The following is a 25713-nucleotide window of genomic DNA, read 5'->3' on the forward strand; positions in this document are numbered from 1 at the left end:
ATACTGTTTTCCATAGTGGCTGCACCAGTTTGCATTCCCACCAGCAGTGTATGAGGGTTCCTTTTTCTCCGCAACCTCTCCAACATTTGTTGCTATTAGTTTTAGATATTTTTGTCATTCTAACGGGTGTAAGGTGATATCTTAGTGTAGTTTTGATTTTTGATTTGCATTTCCCTGATGATCAGCGATGATGAGCATCTTTTCATGTGCCTATTGGCCATCAGTATATCTTCTTTGGAGAAATGTCTGTTCATGTCTCCAGCCCATTTTTTGATTGGGTTGTTTGATGTTTTGTGGTTGAGTTGTGAGAGTTCTTTATATATTAAGGATATTAAGCCTTTGTCAGATATATGACTTGCAAATATTTTTTTCCCAGTTAGTGGGTTGTTTTTTTGTTTCAATCCTGTTTTCACTTGCCTTGAAGAAGCTCTTTAATCTGATGAAGTCCCATTTGTTTATTCTTTCTATTGTTTCCCTTCTCTGAGAAGGCATGGTGTCCGAAAAGATCCTTTTAATACTGATGTCAAAGAGTGTACTGCCTACGTTTTCTTCCAGAAGCCTTATGGTTTCAGGTCTCACCTTTAGGTCTTTGATCCATTTTGAGTTTATTTTGGTGAATGGTGAAAAAGAATGGTCAATTTTCATTCTTTTACATGTGGCTTTCCAGTTTTCCCAGCACCATTTGTTGAAAAGACTTTCTTTTCTCCATTGTATGCCCTCAGCTCCTTTGTCAAAGATAAGCTGTCCATAGATGTGTGGTTTTATTTCTGGGCTTTCAATTCTGTTCCATTGATCTGTGCACCTGTTTTTGTACCAGTACCATGCTGTTTTGATTACTGTAGCTTTGTAGTATGTTTTGAAGTCAGGGATTGTGATGCCTCCAGCTCTGTTCTTTTTTCTCAGGATTGCTTTAGCAATTCAGGGTCTTTTGTTGCCCCATATGAATTTTAGGATTCTTTGTTCTAATTCTGTAAAGAATGTCATTGGGATTCTGATTGGGATGGCATTGAATCTGTAGATTGCTTTAGGTAGAATAGACATTTTAACTATGTTTATTCTTCCAATCCATGTACATGGAATGTCTTTCCATCTCCTTAAGTCGTCATCCAATTCTCTCAGAAAGGCCTTGTAATTTTCATTATATAAGTCCTTCACTTCCTTAGTTAAATTTACCCCAAGGTATTTTATTCTTTTTGTTGCGATTGTGAATGGTATTGTATTCTTGAGTTCTTTTTCTGTTGGTTCATTACTGGAGTATAGAAATGCTACTGATTTATGCAAATTGATTTTATACCCTGCAACTTTGCTGTAGTTGTTGATTACTTCTAACAGTTTTCCAATGGATTCTTTGGGGTTTTCTATATATAAGATCATGTCGTCTGCAAACAGTGAGAGTTTCACTTCTTCCTTCCCTATTTGGATTCCTTTTATTCCTTTTTCTTGCCTGATTGCTCTGGCCAGGACCTCCAGTACTATTTTAAATAAGAGTGGTGATAGAGGGCATCCTTGTCTTGTTCCTGTTTTCAGGGGGATGGGGTTCAGTTTTTGCCCATTGAGTATGATGTTGGCTATGGGTTTGTCGTATATGGCCTTTATTATGTTGAGGTAGTTTCCTTCTATGCCCATTTTGTTCAGAGTTTTTATCATAAATGGCTGTTGGATCTTGTCAAATGCCTTCTCTGCATCTATTGAGATGATCATGTGGTTTTTATTCCTCAGTTTGTTGATGTGGTGTATCACGTTGATTGATTTGCAGATGTTGAACCATCCCTGTGTCCCTGGTATGAATCCCACCTGATCCTGATGTATGATTCTTTTGATGAATTGCTGAATTCTGGTTGCCAAAATTTTGTTGAGAATTTTTGCATCTATGTTCATCAGTGATATTGGCCTGTAGTTCTCTTTTTTCGTGGTGTCCTTGTCAGGTTTTGGTATCAGCATGATGTTGGCCTCATAGAATGTGTTAGGAAGTGTTCCATCTTCCCTAATTTTTTGGAATAGCTTGAAAAGGATAGGTATTAAATCCTCTCTGAAAGTTTGGTAGAATTCCCCAGGAAAGCCATCTGGTCCTGGGGTTTTATTCTTTGGGATGCTTTTGATTGCTGTTTCAATCTCTTTCCTTGTGATTGGTCTGTTCAAATTGTCTGCCTCTTCTTGAGTGAGCTTTGGGAGATTGTAGGAGTCCAGGAATTTATCCATTTCCTCTAGGTTATCCATTCTGTTGGCATATAGTTTTTTGTAGTATTCTCTTATAATCTGTTGCATTTCTGCAGAGTCTGTTGTTATTTCCCCTCGTTCATTTCTGATTTTGTTTATTTGAGCTTTCTCCCTTTTTTTCTTTGTAAGTCTGGCTAGTGGTTTGTCAATTTTATTTATCTTCTCAAAAAACCAGCTCTTTGTCTCATTGATCCTTTCTACTGCCTTTTTCGTTTCAATAGTATTTATTTCTGCTCTGATTTTTATTATTTCTCTCCTTCTGCTGACTTTGGGCTTCATTTGTTCTTTTTTCTCTAGTTCAGTTAGGTGTGCTTTAAGGTTGCTTATTTGGGATTTTTCTTGTTTGTTAAGATGTGCCTGCATTGCGATGAATTTTCCTCTTAATACAGCTTTTGCTGTATCCCATATGAGTTGGTATGGCATGCTATCATTTTCATTTGTTTCCAGGTATTTTTTTATTTCTTCTTTAATTTCTTCAATGATCCATTGCTTGTTCAGTAGTGTGTTGTTTAGTCTCCACATCTTTGTGCCTTTCTCAGCTTTTTTCTTGTAATTAATTTCTAGCCTTATAGCACTATGATCTGAGAAGATGCTTGTTATTATTTCAATTTTTTTAAATTTGTAGAGGCTTGCCTTGTTTCCCAACATATGGTCTATCCTAGAGAATGTTCCATGTGCACTTGAGAAGAATGTGTATTCAGCTCCTTCAGGGTGGAGTGATCTATATATGTCTATTAAGTCCAATTGTTTTAGTTTTTCATTCAGCTCCACTATTTCCTTGTTGATTTTCTGTCTGGATGATCTGTCCATTGATGTGAGTGGGGTGTTGAGGTCCCCTACTATTATTGTGTTGTTTTTAACATCTTCCTTTAGGTCTGTTAATAGTTGCTTTATGAATCTTGGTGCTCCTATGTTGGGTGCATAGATATTTATAAGCGTTATTTCTTCTTGATGAAGTGTCCCTTTGATCATTATATATTGTCCCTCTGTGTCTCTCTTTACCTGTCTTATTTTGAAATCCACTTGGTCTGATATGAGAATTGCAACACCTGCCTTTTTTTACTTGCTATTTGCTTGAAGTATTGTCCTCCACCCCTTCACCCTGAGTCTGTGTTTGTCCTTGGGGCTGAGGTGTGTTTCCTGGAGGCAACAAATTGTTGGATCTTGTTCTTTAATCCATTTTGCCACTCTGTGTCTTTTTATTGGAGAGTTCAATCCGTTCACATTGAGAGTGATTATTGATGCATGTGGACTTAATGCTGTCAATCTGTCGCTCATTATCTTGTTTTCCTGTGTTTCTTTTCCTGTGTGCTTTAGACTACCCATTTAATACTGCAATTTCTTATGCTGGGTTTCTTAGATTTTTCCTTATCTATGATTTGTGACTCTGTTCTGTACTTTATTTTAGTGTCTACCTTGAAGTTTGCATTTAGAATCTCATGTATAATATAGTGTATTCTCTGGTGGTCTCTTACTTACTCGACCAATACTGATTTAGACCCTTTGGTCTTCCCCTCCTAAATAATTATTTTCATTTTTTATTCCAACTCGTCTTATTAATTTGTAGTTAGAGTGCTAAGATCGTCCTTGTTTTGGTAGTTTCCTTATTTTTACCCTAAAGCTATAGTTGACTATTTGCTATCCTGTTCTGGTTCTATCCATCAGTCTCCCTAGTCTGTGGCTTGTGTCCCCTTTCTCCCTTTTTTCTTTTTTCAAGTATGAGAGCCTTCTTGAGGATTTCTTGTAATGGAGGGCTTTTAGTTACAAATTCCCTTAACTTTTGTTTGTGTGGAAAAGATTTAATTTCTCCCTCATATCTGAAGGAAATTCTTGCTGGATAGAGTATTCTTGGCTGAAGGTTTTTATCCTTTAAAGCTTTGAATATATCACTCCATTCTCTCCTAGCTTGTAGGGTTTCTGTAGAGAAATCCGTTCACAGTCTGATAGGGGCTCCTTTATAGGTTATTCTCTTTTTTTTTCTTACTTCCCTGAGTATTCTTTCCTTATCATTCCTATTTGCCAACTTTACTATTATGTGCCGTGCGGTGGGTCTTTTTACACTGACAAATCTAGGAGATCTAAAACCCTCCTCTACACACATTTCTCCATTGATCCCTAGATTTGGGAAATTCTCTTCAATAATTTCATTAAGCACACTTTCTGCTCCATTTTCCTTTTCCATATTCTCAGGAATTCCTGTGATCCTTATGTTCTTACTCCTCATTGAATCCATTATCTCTCGGAGATTTTCCTCATTTTTTTAAATTCTTAGTTCTCTTTCTTCCTCTGTCTGGCGCCATTCAGCCTGTCTGTCCTCGATTATGCTGATTTGCTCCTCTAGGTTGTCTACATGGGCATTCAGGGAATCCATATTCTGTTTTATCTGGTCCATTGTGTTTTTCATCTCAAGTAATTCTGTTTGATTCTTCTTTATGATTTCAATCTCTTTTGTGAAGTAACTCCAGAACTCGGCTTGTTTCTCTATCTTTCTCTCTACCTCATTGAGTTTTTTTATTATAGCTGCTCTGAATTCATTATCACTTAGTTTACCTAATTCCAAGTCCTCAGGACTTAATTCTGTGTTTTTATTGTTTTCCTTCTGGTCTGGGGCTCTTATAAATTGCTGGATGGTAGAGGAGCGGTTTTTCTCATGGTGGTAGAATTCAGTTGCAGTTACAGCCTGTCGCCACTAGATGGGGGTCGAGAGCGGCGTGTTAGCTCTCCGCCTTTGGGGCAAGATGGCTGTGCCCACTGGCTTTGTTGGGGGGGAGGGGCTGTTACTCACACGCGCCAGTCTGGGTTCAGATCAGTTCTGTTCTCTGGTCTCCCAAGGCCCTTGATTTATAGGGTCCCCACGGACGGAAGCTTTCCCCCCGTCAGCGGGTCTCCACTGAATCAGCGGCAGGAGTCCTGGATGATCCCCCGGTCGCGCGGCCCCTCCCCCGCTCCTTCCCGACCTGCGCCGCAGCGATCGCAGACTCCAGGGGAGGGAGCGATGTTCTCTCCTACCGTTCCAGCACCTCCGAGGCCGTCTGCAAGGATTATGATCTCCGCCTTCTTGGTATTGTAGGTCTCTAACGAGCTGGCATTATGTTTATTCTCTGAAATTCAGTTCTTCCAATCTTTTGTTGTATTTTGGAGGGGAGAGAATCCCGGGTCAGCTCACCCCACCATTTTTGCCAATTAAAGCCAATTTTAAAAAGAAAATACATTCTTGGGGGCATGCAATTAAACTAGGTCACTGTAAAGCAAATTACTTCCTATAAATTTTATTTCTTTTGCCTTTTATGGTCTATTACTATCATAAATAGTGGAGTGAAATAATGTGTTTTGTGAATAGAGAAACATTTAGGTTTTTGTATGGTAGAATCAAAATAATAAAGTGGCAAAAGCCAGGAGTGTTGTTTCTCTTCTTTCCTTTGTAGCCATTTTCTGTTTCCAGCTGAAGGTAAGTGGTAAGGGAAGTGTTTTGTAGTTAAGATATTTCATTTCTCAAATCATCTACTACATAAGCTGTGTGCCTTGCTCAGATAGCCATGATAATTAAACTTCTCTGAAGAAGCAAATTGCACTTGATGTCAAGGAAATGGCTATGGGTTCAGCACCAGCATGGGTGAATGAAAGAAAGAAGTAATTAGTCAAGGCCTAATTGGTGATAACAGCATTGATTTGCATTCTGCACAAAGCTGCTGTCTGTACCCTGTGAATACTTCAGGGTGGAAGAAGTAGTTCCTCCATGAGATAGTGCCTGTCCTTGCACTGCCTATGAGATGCTCACTCTCTTTCTGTGTTAGTAATACCAGTGGATTACAAACAGGGCTGGGTATTAAAATAATATGAATAATTTTTCAAAATACAGATTTCTAGTATTCATCATTGGACTACTGAATCAGAATTCCCATGGGAAGAGCTCTACTGGTGATCCTGAAATAGTCAGCTGGTTATTGGTCCAAAGGTGGGCATTGAGGATTGGATCAGAGGTCAAATAAAAAAAGGTTCAATTTTGGATCTTCTCTATAGTAACTGTGGGACGTTGTAAATGAATTGAAAATCTCTGACCTCAGTTTTGTTATTTGTAAGTGGAGCAAATAAACCTGCTGAAGGTGCTGATATGAGGATTAATTGTAATCTGTGTACCAATTAGGCCATTGCCCGGCACACCACAGGCCATTCATAAATGGCAGCTATAAAAATTACCTCAAATCCATGTATTAAATTCAGAAATGGTTTAGGCTGTGTGGGGCAGAAAAAAAACCCATAAAAATAGAATGATAATATCATTCTGAATCAGGCACAATTTAGTATCAAGCAGTGACTTCTTTTGATATTATTTGTGTCTCCTTTCCCAGCTTTCAAAAGTCTATGGCCCTGTGTTTACTCTGTATTTTGGCATGAAGCCCACTGTGGTGCTGCATGGATATGAAGCAGTGAAGGAAGCCCTGATTGATCTGGGAGAGGAGTTTTCCGGGAGAGGCCGTTTCCCAGTGACTGAAAGAGTTAATAAAGGACATGGTAGGTGTGCACGTGCGCATGTTCAGCATTGATAATGGGGGTGGGGAGGATGGAAAACAGGAATTTTTAGAGCTCCTTAGCAAATCTTGGACTAGCTGTAAGGCTGTCAAGTGTCAGCTTCCTCCCATTTGCCTAGGATCTCCTTCTGACTTTCTGTTTCTCCTCCTGGTAGGAATCATTTCCAGCAATGGAAAGAGGTGGAAAGAGATCCGGCGCTTCTCCCTCATGACTCTGCGAAATTTCGGCATGGGGAAGAGGAGTATTGAGGACCGAGTTCAAGAGGAAGCCCGTTGCCTTGTGGAGGAGTTGAGAAAAACCAATGGTAGGTGATTCTGTGCTCTGTAACTCTGACCTTAAGAAGCTGTTCTCCTTTCTAATCATGTCCTTGGAAACATTTCCTGGGTGACCAAATCTTTCGTTATGCATAGTGGCTACCAGCCCTCATGTGCAAGAAGAAGAGTTTTTGTGTATCTGTTGTTGCATATAGTGTTCTTTATTGGATTTTAGTAACAAATTCATGGTACAGTAATTATTTACCTACCACTGCCAGGTGTAATTACCTGTAGAGTGCTTGTCACAATGACTCTGATTTTTGGCTTGTGCAAATTACTGTTTTTAATTCTTTCTTCCATATGAAATGAAAGGAAAGCCTGAGACTCAGATTCTACCTGTGAATCACATACACACTAAGAAATCCCCAAGACTTCCAAAATTACTCTTTACCAATCTAGCTAAAATAAAAGTTGTTTTAACAGTTAGAGTCCTGGAACATTTAAAGGAGTCTGGCATAGAAGCCACTAACTAAACATATTTCCTTGTATTCCATGTCCTACCATTTCTCCCCAAAGCTTTAAAAAAATTTGTAGTAAAAAACCTCATTGCATGAAATCTACCCTCTTAACAAATTATTAAGTGCTCATTATCGTTAACTATAATCACCCTGTGGACAACAGGTCTCTAGAACTTTTCATCTTGCGTGACTGATACTCTACTCATTGAACTGTGACTCTCCGTTTACTCTTCCCTCAGGCTCTGGCAGTCAGCATTCTACTTTCTGTTTCTACGAGGCTGACTACTTTAGACCTTTCATATAAGTGAAATTATGCAGTATTTGTCCTTCTGTGATTGACTTATTTCACTTAGCAAAATGTCCTCAAGGTTCATCCATGTTATAGCATATGTCAAGACTTCTTTGATTTTTATGGCTGAATGATATTCCAGAGTGTGTATTTACTAAATTTGCTTTATCCATTCATCACTGATGGACATTTAGGTTGTTTCTACTTCTTGGCTATTGTGAATTATGTTACAATATTGGAACATGGAAGTGCAAATATCTCTTTGGGATCCTGATTTCAGTTATTTTGGATAAATACCCAGAAGAGGGATTGCTGGGTCATATGGTAATTTGACTTTTAATTTTTTGAGGAAACTCCATACTGTTTTCCATAAACTGAACCACTTTACATTCTACCAACTGTGTCCAAGGGTTCAATTTCTCCACACTCTCTCCAACTCTTTTCTTTTCTTTTTTTTTTTTGATAATAGCCATCTTAACAGCTGTGAGGTGATATCTCATTGCTTTGATTTGCATTTCCTAATAATTAGTGATGTTGAGCATCTTTTCATATACCTGTTGACCATTTGTATGTCTTCTATTTTTTAAATGAACACAAGTTAAATACATTATTTAACTCATTAATGAGGAAATCAGTCAGGTGTTACAACCAGTTCAAAAGAGAAGAGTCAAAAAGTGCAATCTTATTTAAGGTGAAGGAATATTGATGTGAATGTGCAAATGAAGACAAAACTATCTTGAAAAGTCAGTTGAACCTCTACTGGACAGAACAGAATTTGTATATCTATAGACAGGAATTATTTTGCACTGCTATCAGTTGTTGATAATTTACAAAGTTGAAAAGATAGCTCCCATAGCATCAGTCAGCTAAAGCAAAAGGGGGAGTTATAGATGATGCATAGCTTTCCTATGAAGCACACATTTTCCCTACACTGTGTCTGTAACTATACCTACATATACAGGATAAAAAAAAATCAACCTTTTTGAAAGGATGTGGTCTACACTCAATATTTCCCCCCCCCAGCTTTATTGAGATATAGTTGATATATTACATTGTGTAAGTTTAAGGTGTACATGTGTTGATTTGATACACTCATGTATTGCAATAGGACTACCACCACGGTATTGACTAACACTTCCATTAGGTCACACAATTACCATTTCCTGGGAGAACATTTCAGATCTACTTTCTTAGCAGCTTTCAAGTATACAATACAGTGGTGATAACTGTAATCACAATGTTGTGCATGAGATCCCCAGATCTATCCATTCTCCTAAATGGAAGTGTGCACTCTTTGACCAACATCTCCCCATTTCCACCAACCCCAAGGCTGTGGAAACCACTCTTCTACTCTCTGTGTCTATAATTTAGCATTTTTAGATTCCATCTATAAGTGATATCAGATATCATACAATATTTGTCTTTCTCTATCTGATTTATTTCACTTAGCATAATGCCCCCAATGTTGAATCCATGTTGAAGCAAATGAGAGGATTTCTTTCTTTTTCATGGCTGAATAGTATTGCTCTGTGTGTGTGTAAATATATAATCACATGTTCTTCATTCATTATTCACTGATGGACACTTAGGGTGTTTTCATATCTTGGCTATTGTGAATAATGTTGCAATAAACACGGGAGTGCAGAAATCTCTTCAACATCCTGCTTTCATTTTCTTTGGATACATACCCAGAAGTATGATTACTGGGTCATGTGATAATCCTATTTTCAATTTTTTGAGGAACCTCCTTGCTGTTTTCCTTAGTTGTTCCAATTTCCATTTCCATCAACAGTACATAAGGGTTCCCTTTTCTCCACATCCTTGCCAACACTTATCTTTTGACTTTTTGATGATAGCCATTCTAACAGGTTTGAGGTGATATCTTATTGTGGTTTTGATTTGAATTTCCCTGACAATTAGTGATGTTGAGCAACTTTTCATGTACCTGTTGCCCATTTGTATATCTTCTTTGGAAAAATGTCTCTTCAGTTCCTATGTTCATTTTTAATCAGATCTTCTTTTTCTGTTGAGTTGTATGAGTTTTTTACATATTTTTGATGTTAACCCCATATCAGATATATGTCTTGCAAATTTTTTTCCCATTTCCTAGGTTGCTTTTTTATTTTGTTGATCATTTATTTTCCTGTGCAGAAACTTTTATAGTTTGATGTAGTCTCCTTTGTTTCATTTTGCTTTTATTGCTTGTGCGTTTGGTGCATATCCAAAAAATCATTGTCAAGACCATGTCAAGGAGCTGTTTCCTTTTAGGATTTTTATGGTTTCAGATTTTACATTTAAGTCTTTAGTCCATTTTGAGTTAAGTTTTGTGAGTGGTGTATGATAGGGGTTCTGTTTCATTCTTTTGCTTGTGAATATCCAGTTTTCCCTGCACCGTTTATTGAAGAGACTATCCATTCACCATTAAGTATTCCTGGCTCCCTTGTCAAATATTAGTTGATGGGACATGTGTGGGTCTGTTTCTGGACCTCAATTATGTTCCACTGGTCGATGCATCATTTTTATTCCAGTACTGTACTGTTTTGATTACTATAGCTTTATAGTATAATTTGAAAACGTGTAGTTTAATGCCTTCAACTTTTCTCTTCTTTCTCAAGATTGCTTTGGGTATTCTGCATCTCTTGTGGTTCCATATGAATTTTAGGATCATTTTTAAAATTTCCTTAAAAAATACATTAGAATTTTGATAGGGATTGCATTAAATGTATAGAAGGCTTTGGGAAGTATGTACATTTAAAAATATTAATTTTTCTGATCCATGTTTGTGTCTTCATTATTTTCACCAATGTCTTATGAGATATTGGTTTACAGATCTTTCAATTCCGTGGTTAAATTTATTCCTAAGTATTCTATTGTTTTTGTTTCTCTTTAAAATTAAGTTGTTTTCTTTATTTATTTTCAGAGAGTTTGTTGTTAGTGTATAGAAACAGAAGTGATTTCTTTTTTTGGTGAGGACGATTCACCCTGAGCTAACACCTGTGCCCATCTTCCTCTATTTTGTATGTGAGTTGCCACCACAGCATGGCTTGATGTGGTGTATGTTCACACCTAGGATCCGAACCTGTGAACTTCGGCCCCTGCTGAAGTAAAGCACATCGAACTTAACCACTATACCACCAGGCCTGCCTCTAAACAACTGATTTTGTATGTTGATTTTGTATTCTGCAACTTTACTATCTTTATTCATTAGTTATAACAGTTTTTGGTGGAGTCTTTAGGGTTTTCTATGCTATAAGATCATAGCATCTGCAAACAAGACAATTTTGCTTCTTCTTTTTCTTTGAATACATTTTATTTCTTTTTCTTGCCTGATTTCTCTGGCTAGGATTTCCAGCACTATGTTGAATAGGAGTGGTGAGAATAGGCACCCTGATATTGTTCCTGATCTTAGAGGAAAAGCTTCCATCCTTTCACCTTTGAGTATGATGTTAGCTGTGGGTTTGTCATATATGATCTTTTCTATGTTAAGTAAAGGAGTATAGAAGTGCCTTTATCATGAAAGGATGTTGAATTTTTTCAAATACTTTTTCTGCATCTATTGAGATGATCATCTGATTTTTATTTTTCATTCTATTAATGTGGTGTAACACATGTATAGATTTGCTTATGTTGAACCATCTTTGCATCCCAGGGATAAATCCAACTTGATCAAAGTATATGATCCTTTAATCTGCTGTTAAATTTGGTTGGCTTGTATTTTGTTGAGAATTTTGCATCTTTATTCATCAGAAATTTTTGCCTGCAATTTTCTGTTCTTGAAGTGTCCTTATATGCTTTGGTATCAGGAAAATGCTGGCTTCATGAAATGAGTTTGGGAATGTTCCTTCCTACTCAGTATTTTTTTGTGTGTGTGAGGAAGATTGGCCCTGAGCTAAAATCTATTGCCAATCTTCCTCTTTTTCCTTGAGCAAGATTGTCCCTGAGCTAACATCTGTGCCAATATTCCTCTATTTTGTATGTGGGACACTGCCATATCATGGCTTGATGAGTGATGTGTAGGTAGTGCCTGGCATTTGAAACTATGAGCCCTGGGCCACTGAAGCAGGGTGCATGAACTCAACCACCATACCACCAGGCTGGCCCCTCTTCAGTATTTTTACAGAGTTTGAGAAGGATTGGCAATGTTTGCCGATCTTTAAATTTTTGATAGAATTCACCAGTGAAACCATGTGGTTCTGGCCTTTTATTCGTTGGAAGGTTTGATTACTGATTCAAGTACATTACTCATTATTCGTCTGTTCAGATTTTCTGTTTCTTCATGATTCAGTGCTGGTAGGTTGTATGTTTCTAGGAATTTATCCATTTCTTCTAAATTATCCGATTTGTTGGTGTATAATTGTCCATCATAATCTTTTCCAATTTGTTTTCCATTTCTGTGGTGTCGGTTGTAATATATCCTCTTCCATTTCTGATTTTAATTATTTGAGTCTTCTCTCTTTTTTCTTAGCCTAGTTAAATGTTTGTCAATTTTGTTTACATTTTCCAAAAACCAGCCGTAATTTCATTGATTTTTTTTCCTATTGTTTTTCTGGTGTCTCTTTCATTTATTTCTGTTCTGATCTTTATTTCCTTCCTTCTAACTTTAGGCTTAGTTTGTTCTTCTTTTTCTAGTTCCTTGAGATGTAAAGTTACACTGTTTATTTGATATCTTTCTTTATTCATTTTTTGTGTAAATAAAAAATATTTATTTTAAAATTACAAAAGAAATACAATACTAAGTATGTAAAGCAGTAAATTAACATCTGCCTTCTTCCTCAACCCAGCCCTGATCTCTAAGCCTGGCAATTTCATTAGCCAGAGGTATCACTGTTATCCGTTTACTGTATGACTTCTAGGTTTACCTTTATATTTTGGAAAAAATGAAATCATAAATACTGTTCTGCGTCTTCTTTTCCTCACCTATTTTATCAAGAACATAATTCCATGCATACTTAGAATATTTCATTATATATATGAACCATCATTTAGCCATGCACTTATTCATGAACTTTGTATTGTTTCCAATTTGTGGCTATAGGCTGCAGTGAATATCCTTGCCATACATTTGCATATTTTAATGGTAATTATGGAAAATACATTTTTATTATAATTTAAAACATTAATGTGCAGTATAATTGACATTTTCTGTGTGTGTTCAGCTTTATCAGTTTTATTGCATTTATAGGTTCATGCTACTACCACCACAATCAGAATATAGAACAATTCCATCACCCCAAAAATCTTGTTTGAGCTGCTCCGTTGTAGTCAAATCTCTTCCACTCCTAATCGCTGGCAACAACTCATCTGCTCTTCATTGTTGTGGACCTGCCTTTTCCAGAATGTCATATACAGTTGTTCATTGCTTAATGATTGGGATATGTTTCAAGAAATGCACCATTAGGCAATTTCATTGCTGTGCAAACGTCATAGAGTGTACTCACACAAACCTAGATGGTATAACCTACTACACACCTAGGCTATATGGTACTACTCTTATGAGAACACCTTCATACATGTGATTCGTTGTTGACTAAAATGACGTTATGTGGTGCATGACTATAAATGTTGTCATACAGTATGTAGCCTTCTGATACAGGCTTCTTTTACTCAGCATAATGCCATGTTGTTGCAAATATCAATAGTTTATTCCTTTTTAATGTTCAGTAGTATTCCATTGTCTGGAAGTACTACAGTTTGTTTATGCATTTATCTACTAAAGGACTATTCCATTGTCTGGAAGTACTATAACTTGTTATGTATTCATCTATTGAAAGACACTTGGACATTTCCAGTTTTGAGTAATTATAAATAAATGGAGCTGCTATAAGCATTCATTATATGAACATAAATTTTCATTTCTGTAAGATAAATACTTAGGAGTGGGATTGTTGGGTAATGTGGCAGATGTGTGTTTAACTTTATAAGGCAAGTTTAGTGGTGATGAACTCCCCCATCTACTTTTTTTGGGGGGAAAGTCTTTATCTCTCAATATCTGGAGGAAAACTTTTCCAGGTAAAGTATTCTTGGTTGGTAGGTTTTTTTCTTTTAATAGTTTTAATATATCGTCCCCCTCTTCCTGACCTGCAAGGTTTTTACTGAGAAATCTGCTGATAGCTTTATGGAGGTTCCTGCTGCTTTTGAAATTCTGTCTTAGTTTTTAGACAGTTCTATTATAATGTGTCTTGGTGATGATCATTTTGGGGTAAAATTTTGGTGGGATCTCTGAGCTTCATGAAGTTGGAGGTTGAACCTCTGCCCATATTTGGGAAGTTCTCAGGCACAATTACTCTAAAGAAGTTTTCTGCCCCGTCTCTCCCTCTGTTCTCCTTCTGGGACTCTATTATTGTGTAGATTGTTTCTCTAAGTCATATCTCATAGCTCACATAGGCTTTCTTCACTCTTTTTGTTCTCTTTTCTTTGCTCTTCCCTGACTGGATAATTTCAAATGATCTGCCTACTACTTCACAGGTTCTTTCTTCTGCTTGATCCATTCTCTTTTTATCCTCTCTATTACATTTTTCATTTCATTGATAGTATTATTCAGCTCTGAAACCTTTTTTGATTTCTATCTCTCTGTTAAACTTATCATTTTGTTCACATATTATTTTCCTAATTTTGTTGAATTGTCTTTCTGTGTTTTCTTGTAGCTCAGTGAACTTCCTGAAAACAATTATTTCGAATTCTCTTTTGGGCAAAATGCAAATCTCCAATCTTTTGGGTCAGCTCTGGAAAATTATTGTGTTCCTTTAGTGGTGTCAGGTTTCTTTAATTTTTCATTTTCCTTGAAGTCTTGCATTGCTGTCTTCACATTTGAAGAAGTAGTTACCTCCTCTGTCTTTAATGATGGGATTTGGGAGAGAAATAGCTTCTGTCAGCCCTCTTAGGCATTATGAGGCTTTCTCAGACATTTTCTGTGGCGACACCTGTTGCACACTTCTTGTTCCCTCTTGGGGGATAATTCTTAAGACTATATGCCTCTTGATCCTGACAAGCCAAGCAAAGTGCTGACTGCTTCCCAGTTGCTTGCTTTCCCTGGGGTGGTGCTAAATGCTCAAGTTTGTGTGGATTCTCCAAATCCCACAGAGTTGTGCTGGTTTTCTGTGCATGCTCACAAGCTGTCTGCAAAGGCTCACTCTTGTTGCCTTGGAGGCATGCACAGAGAGCCAGCCGTAGTTTTGCATGTGTGTGTAGGTGAGGTGCACAGAGTGTTGGAAGTGCCCATGGGTCCACTGGGATAATCCACAGGTGAGGTGTCCCCCATGGCTCATTGACAAGCTTCCTAATGGAGTCCTTGAAGCTGTTAATAGGATCTGCTTCCCTCTGTTGCCCTTTGAAAGCCCTGGCTGAAGTTCTCCCATCCACTTCTTGCCCTCCTGTCGTGTAGTATGCCTTAGTTTTCTTGACAGGGTGAGAAGGAAGTGAATCTCTTTGGCAGCATCCTGCACACCCAGGGAAGCTTTTCCCTCAACCACAAATTTTCATTTTCTCCCACGGAAGAAATCATGGACGCAGAAGGTCGCTCTGGGCACTGATCTGTGCCACTTGTGGTAGGGGTGATGCAGGTAAAGTGAAAGTGTTCCTTTTACCCTCTTCAGTGGATTTTTTGCTTTTACTACAATGGTATTGGAAGTTCTCTGCTGGACTTCCAGGCTTCCACAAAGGCACTATCATTAATACTTGATTGTCAAAATTGGTGTTCTTTGAGGGGAAGGTGATAGAAAACTACTATTTCACCATTTTGATAAAAAATACCTTTTTATATTGTGTCCATTAACATATTTAATAGTTAGGGCTATTTTTATACTTTTGTCTTTTACCTTCTATATCAGAATCAATAGTGGTTTATACACCACGTCTACATTATTACAATATTCTGTTTTTGTCCAAATTTTTGCCTATATCAACAGACTCTGTACTTTCATATGCTTTTGTGGTGCTGTTCAGTGTCCTATTATTTCAACTTTTAGGACTCTAGTATTTTTTTTAAGACATGTCTAGTGGTGATGAACTCCCTCAGCTTTTCTTTATCTGGGGAAATCTTTATTTGTCCTTAAGTTTTGAAGAATTGGTTTGCCAGATAAGTCTTGGTTGGCAACATTTTTCTTTCTACACTCTGAATATATCATTCCACTTCTCTCTGGCCTGCAAGTTTTCCACTGAGAAGTCTAATAGTCTTGTGGTGGTCCTCTTATTTGTGACAAATCAATTTTATCTTGCTGCTACCAAAATTCTCTTTTTGTCTTTGACTTTTGAAAATTTGATTATAATAGTCTCACTGTGTTTTCTTTTGTTCATCCTACTTAGAGTCGGTTGGCTTTCTTGAATCTGGCTCTTAATTTTTTCCCCCAGATACGGAAAGTTTTCTACCATTATTTCTTCAAATAATCTGTCTGCTCCTTTCTTTCTCTGTTCTGCCATAATGCTTATATAGATCCTCGTATTGTCCCATAAGTCCCTTAGTTTTTCCTTATTCTTCTTCATTCTTTTTTCTTTTTGTTCCTCTGATTGAATAATATCAAATGACCTGTCCTTAAATTTGCTGATTCTTTTTTCTACTTGATCAAGTATGCTGTTGAAAGTCTCTAGTAAAGTCTTTAGGTAAGTTATTGTGTGCTTCAGCCCCCAGATTTCAGCTGTATAGTTCTTTTTCTTTGTGCTGTATAACTTTGTTGATATGCTCATTTTGTTCATGCATCATTTTCTTGAGCTCATAAAGCATCTTTATCACTGTTTAAAAAATTCTTTGTTGAGGTAAGTGATGTTACTCCATTTCATTTTGTTCATTTTCTGGAGACTTATTTTGTACTTTTGTTTGAGCCATGTTTCCTGCTTCTTTGTGCATTTCATAACTTTGTGTTGGGATTCATGAATTTGAAAAAATAGCCACCTCTTCCAGTCTTTATAGATTGGCTTTGTGTAGGGCAAAACCCTCACCAGTTATCCAGGCTAGAGATTTTGGGGGCCTCTGAAGCCTTCTTCTTTTGGTAGATGCAACTTCTCTGGGCCTGTGCGTACAGTTTCGTAATTAAAGAGGCTTGCCAAGTTCTTTCTCAGGCGCTGATAATCTCTTGTTCCCTTTGTTGTATGTGTCTGCAGTACTGCAAGTTCCCTGGTTCAAGAGAAACAAGCTGCCCACTCACCTTTTTCTCAGTGGCATCCAAAGGTGTTAAGCTTCCCTTTAGTGCCCTGATTTAGATGAGACAGATATCAGTCTCTTTGGTAGCCCTCCAAAAGGCCAGAACACCTTATGCATGCTCCACTTCTCTTCCTTTCCCCTTGAAGGAAAGGCCTAATGTTCTGCACCATCTGTAGATCCTGCCAAGCCATGCTGGCCACTGCAAACCACTACCCTCTGCTTTCCTTTACACTCAGTGGTCCCAGGCATCCAGGCTCTGCCAGTTCTGTCAGCATTCCACGTGAAATAAGACAGATACTAGTCCCTCAGGCTGGTACATGGGGTGCATGCTCCATCCTTCTCTTTCCTGTGATGGACTGATCACAACCTGGGGCATTCTCTACCAGCATTTAGTTGTGCCACCTTGGGGGAGGTGGTAATGCAGGTAGAGTGAAATTGTTCTTCTTACCAGTTTTAATGTGGCTCTTGTCAGCTTTGTGCTCACTTATGGTACTGCAACTTCTTAATTGGATTCTGAAAATCTCATAAAGTAGTTTTAGTCTGTTTATCACTACTTAATCAGTGTTTCTATGGGGAACAAAGGCTAAGACTTCCTAGTCTACCATCTTCCTGTTGGCACTCAACCACAATACTTTTGATTCAAGTCATCTTTAATTACAGCTATAGATGTGAATTTTGAATCTTTTTACATATAATGATATTTTATTGATAATTTGATTGCAACAATTTTATTTTATGGATTCCCTATCAAAAAAGAAAACTTTTTCTTTAGTGTAATTTCTTTACCAGAAACATGATAAACTTGATTTACATGATGGAAAAAATTTAAAATTTATTAAAATATCCTGTTCTGTGGCTGGCTATACAGAAAAATATCCCAGAAATCTCCATAGGGCAGCTGCCCAAATAAATTATTTTTTGATGGTGATTGGAAATACTGGAAATTTACTTCCTAAGGAGGGATTGTTTTTTAACATTGAAATGAAAAAATAAAAGAACCCCTTTTATCCATTTACCATTTTTGTTTGCATGGGATTTATGCTTGATATAAAAATTTCTCATTTTCTTTTTAATTTAGACAAAAAATCCATCTTATAATAATTCTTTCAGCACTGATAACTTTAGTTTTTAAAGGATATCAAATGATATAAAATGGCCTCTTTAAATGTTTGTTTCTTTTTCCCTCCCAATTAACAGGCACTTTGGCTGAAAAGGGTACAAATAAAGGCAATGGATGTGAATAAATGTTAAAAAAAATCACATTATTTAATTAGCTATGTTGAAATGGTCTACACAAGTTACGGTAAAAGTGATGTGTTGATTTTATGCATGTTGAATATTTTGCTGTTAAGGAATTTGTTGGTAAGATTTTGATTTAGAGTGTCTAAAATTATCTTTACCTGTTATCTCAAAGACAAGTGGTTTCATACATATATTTTGATGGTGTTTTAAAATTGCTTCTGATTCTTTAGCTTCACCCTGTGACCCCACTTTTATCCTGGGCTGTGCTCCCTGCAATGTGATCTGCTCCATCATATTCCAGAATCGTTTTGATTATAAAGATCAGAATTTTCTAAACATAATGAGAGTCTTTGATGAAAATTTCAAGATTCTGAGCTCTCCATGGATGCAGGTGAGGCCAAGATTCTTCCTTCCTGAGGAATCATTTATGCTCTGTTTCTCCAAAAAGTCCAAATCTATATATGCACCAAGCTGTGAAGTGAATGTGTAAATGCTACAGTGCTGCCCCGAACTTAGTGTCATGGAGTGAATATGTCAAAAAGATGGCTGAGCCCTTTAATGACAGACAGGAAAATACATGTCCAGAATACAGAACTGGAATTCAATCCCATTGACCTTGTCCAGTGTTTTTTCCACTAAACTCCAAAGCCCAGTGTTCATAAAGTACTTTTGTAACTTCCCTAAAGCATACCCATGACACTAAATGGACTTCCAGGCCCTTCTTGAAAGTATTCCATTACACACAAGTATCATCATTCAATCAACATTTAGCGATGACTTCATCACATTTGTTGGCAGAAATTTCTGCATTTAGGAAGGAAGAGAATATCTCCTTCAAATAGGGAGAATGTCTGGGACCACAAATGTTGCCAGGCAACACTATCTAGGGTAGAAGTGTTTGATGCTTCAGTTCGCATTCTAACTGACCAGGTAATTTTTGGGGGAATGACAAAATGATTGGTTTTATGGTAGATGAATCATAACCAAACATCACAATTTTACTTAGGCTGAGCTGACATGTTGTGCATTATGCCTAAAAGAAAATGGTGTGATCTTAGAGAAGTCACTTAACTGCTCTGTTGCACACTTACTTTATACAGAAAATGTTGAGTTGTGTGTGGCATCTGCATAATGTGAATCATAACATTTCATGCCATTTCATATTTTAAAATTGTAGGGAAGAACTGATGTAAAAAGAGTGAATTGAAATGAAGATGTTTTTATACTGTAAGATGATGTATGAGTATAGGAAATATTTATCTTTGATCCTCTGGTCAGAATTTTCTGCCTCAAATGCATTTATCAGCATAGAAAATAATGTATGTGTCAAATAAAAATTTCTCTTCAAGACAGGCACATATTTTATTAATATTTATAGTGCAGTTTCTAACCAGGGCTTGGCAGATGGTAGATGTCTCCATTAAATACCTTTTATTTAATAAGCTATTGTTTTCTCTTCTAGATCTGCAATGCTTTTCCTGCTCTCCTTGAGTATTTCCCAGGGAGTACTGACAAATTATTTAAAAATGTTGCTTATATAAGAAGTTATATTTTGGAGAAAGTAAAGGAACACCAGGCATCTCTGGACATTAACAATCCTCGGGACTTTATTGATTGTTTCCTGATTAAAATGGAGCAGGTAAAATGTTAACTGCAGCTAAGTTATTTGAATATTTGTGTATTTTGTGGTTCATTAAATAGTTCTGTATTTACCAGGGATCTTTCGATGGTCAGGCAAGTAATGCTGACAAGCATTTTAAGTACCCATTGTATGCATGAATCTACTCTAAGCATTATGGAAGATATAAAATTAAACTGTTAGATTATTTTAGGAAGTATTGCCATAATAATATTAGATATTCCAATACTTGCATATGGGATAGTCTTCCGTTTATTTAGATATTCTTTATTTCATTTGGCTATGGTTTTTATTTTTCAGTGTATAAGCCTTTCACCTCCTTTGTTAAATAGATTATTAGTTATTCATGCTTTTTGATGCTGCTGTAAATGAAATTATTTCCTTAGTTTCATTTTGAGATGTTCATTACTGGTGTAGAGACACACTGATACTTGTGTTTAATTGCTGTTGAATAGAGACATAACTGATTTTTCCATAGGTCTTGTGCAGTTGTGTTGAATTAATTTATTATCTCTAGTAATTTTTTGTGGATTCTGCAGGATTTTATATACAGAATCATGTTATCTGCAAATAGACATAGTTGTACTTCTTCCTATCCAAATTGGATGCCTTCTCTATCTTTTTTTTTTTTTGCCTCGTGTCTGACTAGATCTTCCAGTACAATTTTAAAAAAATAGTGTTTTCCAAACTTTATTGAGGTATAATTGACACATAAAAACTGTGTCATTTAAAGTATACAACATATTTTTTTGATATACATATGCTAGAGGCTGGGCTCAGCAGTTGGGTAGGGCTGCTGACTTGCTTCCCGGCATAGGCAGGCCATAGAGTGTATGATGTAAGAAAATCCTCCCCTGCTCTCTTTTGATTGACATTTGCATGGAATATCTCTTTCCATTCCTTCAATTACAGCCTATACAAAATAGAGTTTAAGTCAAAAACTGTTACACGAGACAAAAAAAAGGTCATTATATAGTGGTAAAAGGATCAATTCATCCAGAGGATATAACAATTGTAAATATATATGCATCCAACATCAGAGCGCAAATACATTAGCAGAACATTCTTCAGAGTGTTCTTGTTTGGCAGTTTTTGTCTTTCAGCACTTTCAAAGTATCATCTCACTCTCTCCTGGCCTGCACAGTTTCTGCTGAGAAATTTGCTGACAGTGTTTTGGGGACTCCACTGTATGTAATATGTCACTTTTTTCTTGCTGCTTTCCATATTCTCTCTTTGTCTTTGACTTGTGGCAATTTGATTATAATGTGTCTTGGTGTGTAGCTCTTTGAATTCAATCTGTTTGGATTCTTTTGTACTTCATGAATTTGGATTTCCCTCCCCAGATTTGGACAGTTTTTAGTTATTATTTCTTGAGATAGTCTTTCTCTCTTTTTCTCTCTCTCTTCTCTTCCTGTGACTCTCATAATGTGTATATTGGTTTGCTCAATGGGAAATCTTAAGTAAGGATTTCTTCACTCTTTTTCATTCATTCTTTCTTTTTTCTTCTCTAGCTGGATAATTTCAAGTAACCTGTATTCAGGTTCACTGATTTTTTTCTTCTGCTTGATCATATTTGCTTTTGAATGTCTCTAGTGAATTTTTCAGTTCAGTATTCTTCAGTTCTAGTATTTCTGTTTGTATTTTTTTACTGTTTATATCACCTTTTTTTTTTTGGTGAGGAAGATTGGCCCTGAGCTAACATCTGTTGCCAATTCTCCTCTTTTTGCTTGAGGAAGATTGTCACTGAGCTAACATCTGTGCCAATCTTCCTCCATTTTGCATGTGGGACGCTGCCACAGCATGGCTTGATGAGTGGTGTGTAGGTCCACACCCAGGATCCAAACCCATGAACCACAGGTCGCTGAAGCAGAGGATGTGGACTTAACCACTACGCCACTGGGCCAGCCTTGTGTCACTCTTTTTGAGCTTCTCTTTTCTTTATGATTTTCCTGATTTTATTTAAGTGTCTGTGTTCTCTTGTAACTCAATGAACTTCTTGAAGATGGTTATTTTTTATTTTTTTGTCAGGCAGTTCACAGATACCTGAAGGTTTCATTCAGGTTGGCTACTGGAGATTTATTTTCTTCCTTTGATTGTGTTGTGTTTATTGATTCTTCATGTTTCTTGTAGGTTTGCTTTGTTATCTGCACATTTGATGAAGCAGCAGTCTTTGCTATTCTTTATGGAATGATTTTGACTGGGAAAGACTTTCACTAGTGAGCAGTACTTGATATGAGGCAAGATAGAGACTGCCCCCATGAGAAAATACTGTAAGGCTTGGGGAAAAGAGCTCTTCACCTCCTTTTCTCACGCCTAGAGGAAAAACCTCAGCTTTGTGGTTTTTTCAAAATACACAAGTAGTGCCACCTTCAGGAGGATCTCTGCCCCTTTTCTTTGTTGCTAGCTGTCTTATGAAACTGAGTCTACAGTTTGCTCAGTGCTTGGTATGAGGCAAGATAGAAACTGGCTTCATGGAAGGCACTCTGAAATGCTGGGATAAGGCTCCCTCTACTTCCCTCTTTGTGAAGGAAAAACCTCAGTTCTGCACCTATTTATTCCCAATCTCTCAGAGCAGTGCTGCCTGTAATGACTCACCCTTCCCTTTACTTTTCACCTAGTTGTTCCTAGGGACCAGTTTCTACAGGTTATTCAGTGCTCAGTTTGAGGCCACACAGAAACTTCCTCCTTCTGAGTGCACTGAATTGCTGACTTTAAGCTCCTCTTCACTTTCTTCCTTTCCTTGTGAAGGAAAACCCTCAGATCTTTGCCCCTTTCGCAATCTCTTGGAGTATTGCTGGCTGTAAAGGGCTATCCTTCTCCTTTGTTTTTTTCCAGCTGTCCCTGGGCACGGGGCTCTGCAGATGATTCAGTGCCTAGTATGAGATAAGATAAAAACTGCCCCATGGAGGGTGCCTTGTAGGCCAGGAGGCCAGGCAGCCAGGCACACACTCCACTCACTTCTCCTCCTGTAGAAAAATCATAGACTGAGGATCTTCTCAGTGCTGAGCTAAGCTTTTCTGGGAGAGGAACTGAGATGGGTAAAGCAAACTTGCTCTTACTGGTATAAATGTGAATACTCTCAGTATGTGCTCCTCTAGGGTGTTTCTACTTCTTTACTGGATTCCGAATTTCTCTTCAAGGTATTTTGGTAGCAAAATCATTGTTTTATCAGTGTTTCTGTGGAGGAGTGAGAGGTAGGTTTTCCTACTCTGCCATTTTGCTGACATCTCTGCCTTTCCAGGGCTATTGAACAGGAATGGTGAAAGTGGACATCATTGTTTTCCCTCTGATTTTGGGGATATCCTTTTAGTCTTTCACAACTGAGTATCATTTAGCTTTGGACTTTTCATAAGTTCACTTTATCAGGATAAGGAAGTTCTCTTCTATTTGTAGTTTTCTGAGTGTTTTTTTTACCATCATGTTAATTTCTGTCAAATGCTTTTTCTGTATCTATTGAAGTGAAAATGTTTTCTTTTCATCCGAACAATGTGTTGTATTACACTGATTGATTTTGTTATATTGAATCCCCTTTGCATTTCTGGAATAAATCCCACTTGGTCATGGTGTATAATTTTCAAATTAAAAAAATTATGGTGTAAAATACACAGAACATGAAACTCACTATTTTAACCATTTTTAAGTATGTAGTTTAGTGGTATTTAGTACATCCACATTGTTGTGCAACCATCACAACTATCTCCAGAATTCTTTCCATCTTGCAAAACTGAAACTCTGTACCCATTAAATAACAAGTCCTATTTCCTTTCTCCCTAGCCCTGGGAAATCATGATTCTGCTCTCTGTCTCTATGAATTAGACTACTCTATATACCTCATTTAAGTAGAATCATACAGTATTTGTCCTTTTGTAACTGGCTTATTTCGGTTAACATAATGTCCTGAAGATTCATTCATGTTGTAGCACTTGTTAGAATTTTCTTCATTTTGATAGCTGGATAATATTCCATTTCATTTATATACTATATTTCACTTATCCAATCAACTGTCAGTGGACACCTGGACTGCATCCACCTTTTGTTTATTGTGAATAATTCTTATGGTTGTGCAAATATCTCTTTGATATTCTGCTTTTAACTATTTTCGGTGTACATCTAGAAATGGAATTGCTGGGCTTTATAGTAATTCTATTTTTAATTTTGGGGGGAACAGCCATACTCTTTTTCAGTGACTACATCATTATATATCCCACCAACAGAGCACAAGTATTCCAATTTCTCCATATCCATGCCAATACTTATTTTCTGTATTTTTTTTTTTGATACTAGCTATGTAATGGGTGTGAGGTGTTATAATTGGGTTGCGTTTCCCTATTGATTATTGTTTCTGAGCACTTTTTCATGGGCTAATTTGTCATTTCTTCTTAGGAGAAATGTTTATTTAATTCTTTCGACTATTTTAAAATCAGATTTTTATGTGTGTGTAATCCTTTTAATGTGCTGTTGGATTTGATTTGTTAGTAATTTATTGAGAATTTTTGCATCTATATTCACAAAGGAGATTGGTCTTTTCTTGTGATGTCTTTGTCTGGCTTTGGTATCTTGGTAATGCTGGCCTCATGCAATGTGTTAGGAAGTATTCTTTTGTCCTCTGTATTTGGAGGTGGTTAAGGAGGAAAGGTTTTCATTGTTTTAAAAATATCTGGTAGAATTCACTAGTGAAGACATCTGGTCCTGGGCCTTTCTTTTTTGTCAGGTTTTTGATCACTGACTCAATGTCTTTACATGTCCAGAATACAGAACTGGGATTCAATCCCATTGACCTTGTCCAGTGTTTTTTCCACTAAACTTCAAAGCCCAGTGTTCATAAAGTACTTTGGTAACTTCCCTAAAGCATGCCCGTGACACTAAATGGACTACAATTTGCTTTGGATATCCAGGGTCTTGTCGTTGTTCTAGGATTTTTTTCTATTTCTGTGAAAAATACCATTTGAATTTTTCTTTTAAAGCTTGGCACCTGAGCTAATATCTGTTGCCAATCTTTTTTTCCTTTTGTTCTTCTCCCCAAAGCCCCACAGTACATAGTTGTGTATTCTAGTTGTAGGTCCTTCTGGTTCTGCTATGTGGGGTGCCACCTCAGCATGACCTGATGAGCAGTGCCATGTCAGTGTCCAGGATCCAAACCGGCAACACCATGGGCCACCACAGCAGGGTGCCCGAACTTAAAAACTTGGCCAGGGGGCTGGCTCCACCATTGACATTTTGATACAGACTTCATTGAATCTGTAGATTTCTGGCATAGTTTGGACATTTTTAACAATATTAATTCTTTTGATCCATGAGCATGAGATATCTTTCCTTTTAATTGTGTCCTCTTCAATTTCTTCCATCAATGTTTTATAGTTTCTAGCATACAGAGCTTTCACCTCCTTGGTTAAGTTTAAGTATTTTACTCTTTTTGATGCTATTCCTTGCAGTTCTGTCAGTTTTTGTCTTATGTATTTTGATGTTCTGATACACTTTCAAACAACACTATTCTACTTCATGATTAATGTATCTTATAATAACAAAACAATCCTAATTCTTCCCTACCATCCTTTGTATCATTGTTGTCACTTATTTCACTTCTATAAGCATTTATATTTATATATGATATATTTATAAGCATTACATAATCTAATACATCATTATTATTATGTTGAACAAAATTTTATCTGTTATATCAATTAAGGAAAATAAAACTTTTTATTTTATCTTTATTCCTTCTTTGTAGCTCTTTCTTTATGTAGATATGAGCTGTGACCTATGTTGTTTTTCTTCTCTCTAAATAACTTCTTTTTACATTTCTTGTAAGGCAGTTCTACTGTCAACAAATTCCTTCAAGTTTGTTTGTCTGAGAAAGTTTTCATTTCTCCTTCACTTTCAAAAGATAATTT

At 36.9% G+C, this 25713-nt stretch overlaps 1 protein-coding gene across 3 annotated transcripts in view; it reads left to right on the top strand.

The window, feature by feature from the left end:
• LOC106842117 (cytochrome P450 2C19-like) overlaps window positions 1-25713 on the top strand; it is a 78039-nt gene that overhangs the window by 37074 nt on the left and 15252 nt on the right. For all 3 annotated transcript variants that reach the window (XM_044753719.2, XM_044753721.2, XM_014858443.3), the window contains exons 2-5: window positions 6567-6729; window positions 6902-7051; window positions 18414-18574; window positions 19646-19822. In XM_044753719.2, the coding sequence (XP_044609654.2) occupies window positions 6567-6729; window positions 6902-7051; window positions 18414-18574; window positions 19646-19822 (651 nt within the window). The remainder of the gene's footprint in view (window positions 1-6566; window positions 6730-6901; window positions 7052-18413; window positions 18575-19645; window positions 19823-25713) is intronic.

Source organism: Equus asinus, chromosome 2, assembly GCF_041296235.1.
Source record: "Equus asinus isolate D_3611 breed Donkey chromosome 2, EquAss-T2T_v2, whole genome shotgun sequence".
Classification (NCBI taxonomy): domain Eukaryota; kingdom Metazoa; phylum Chordata; class Mammalia; order Perissodactyla; family Equidae; genus Equus; species Equus asinus.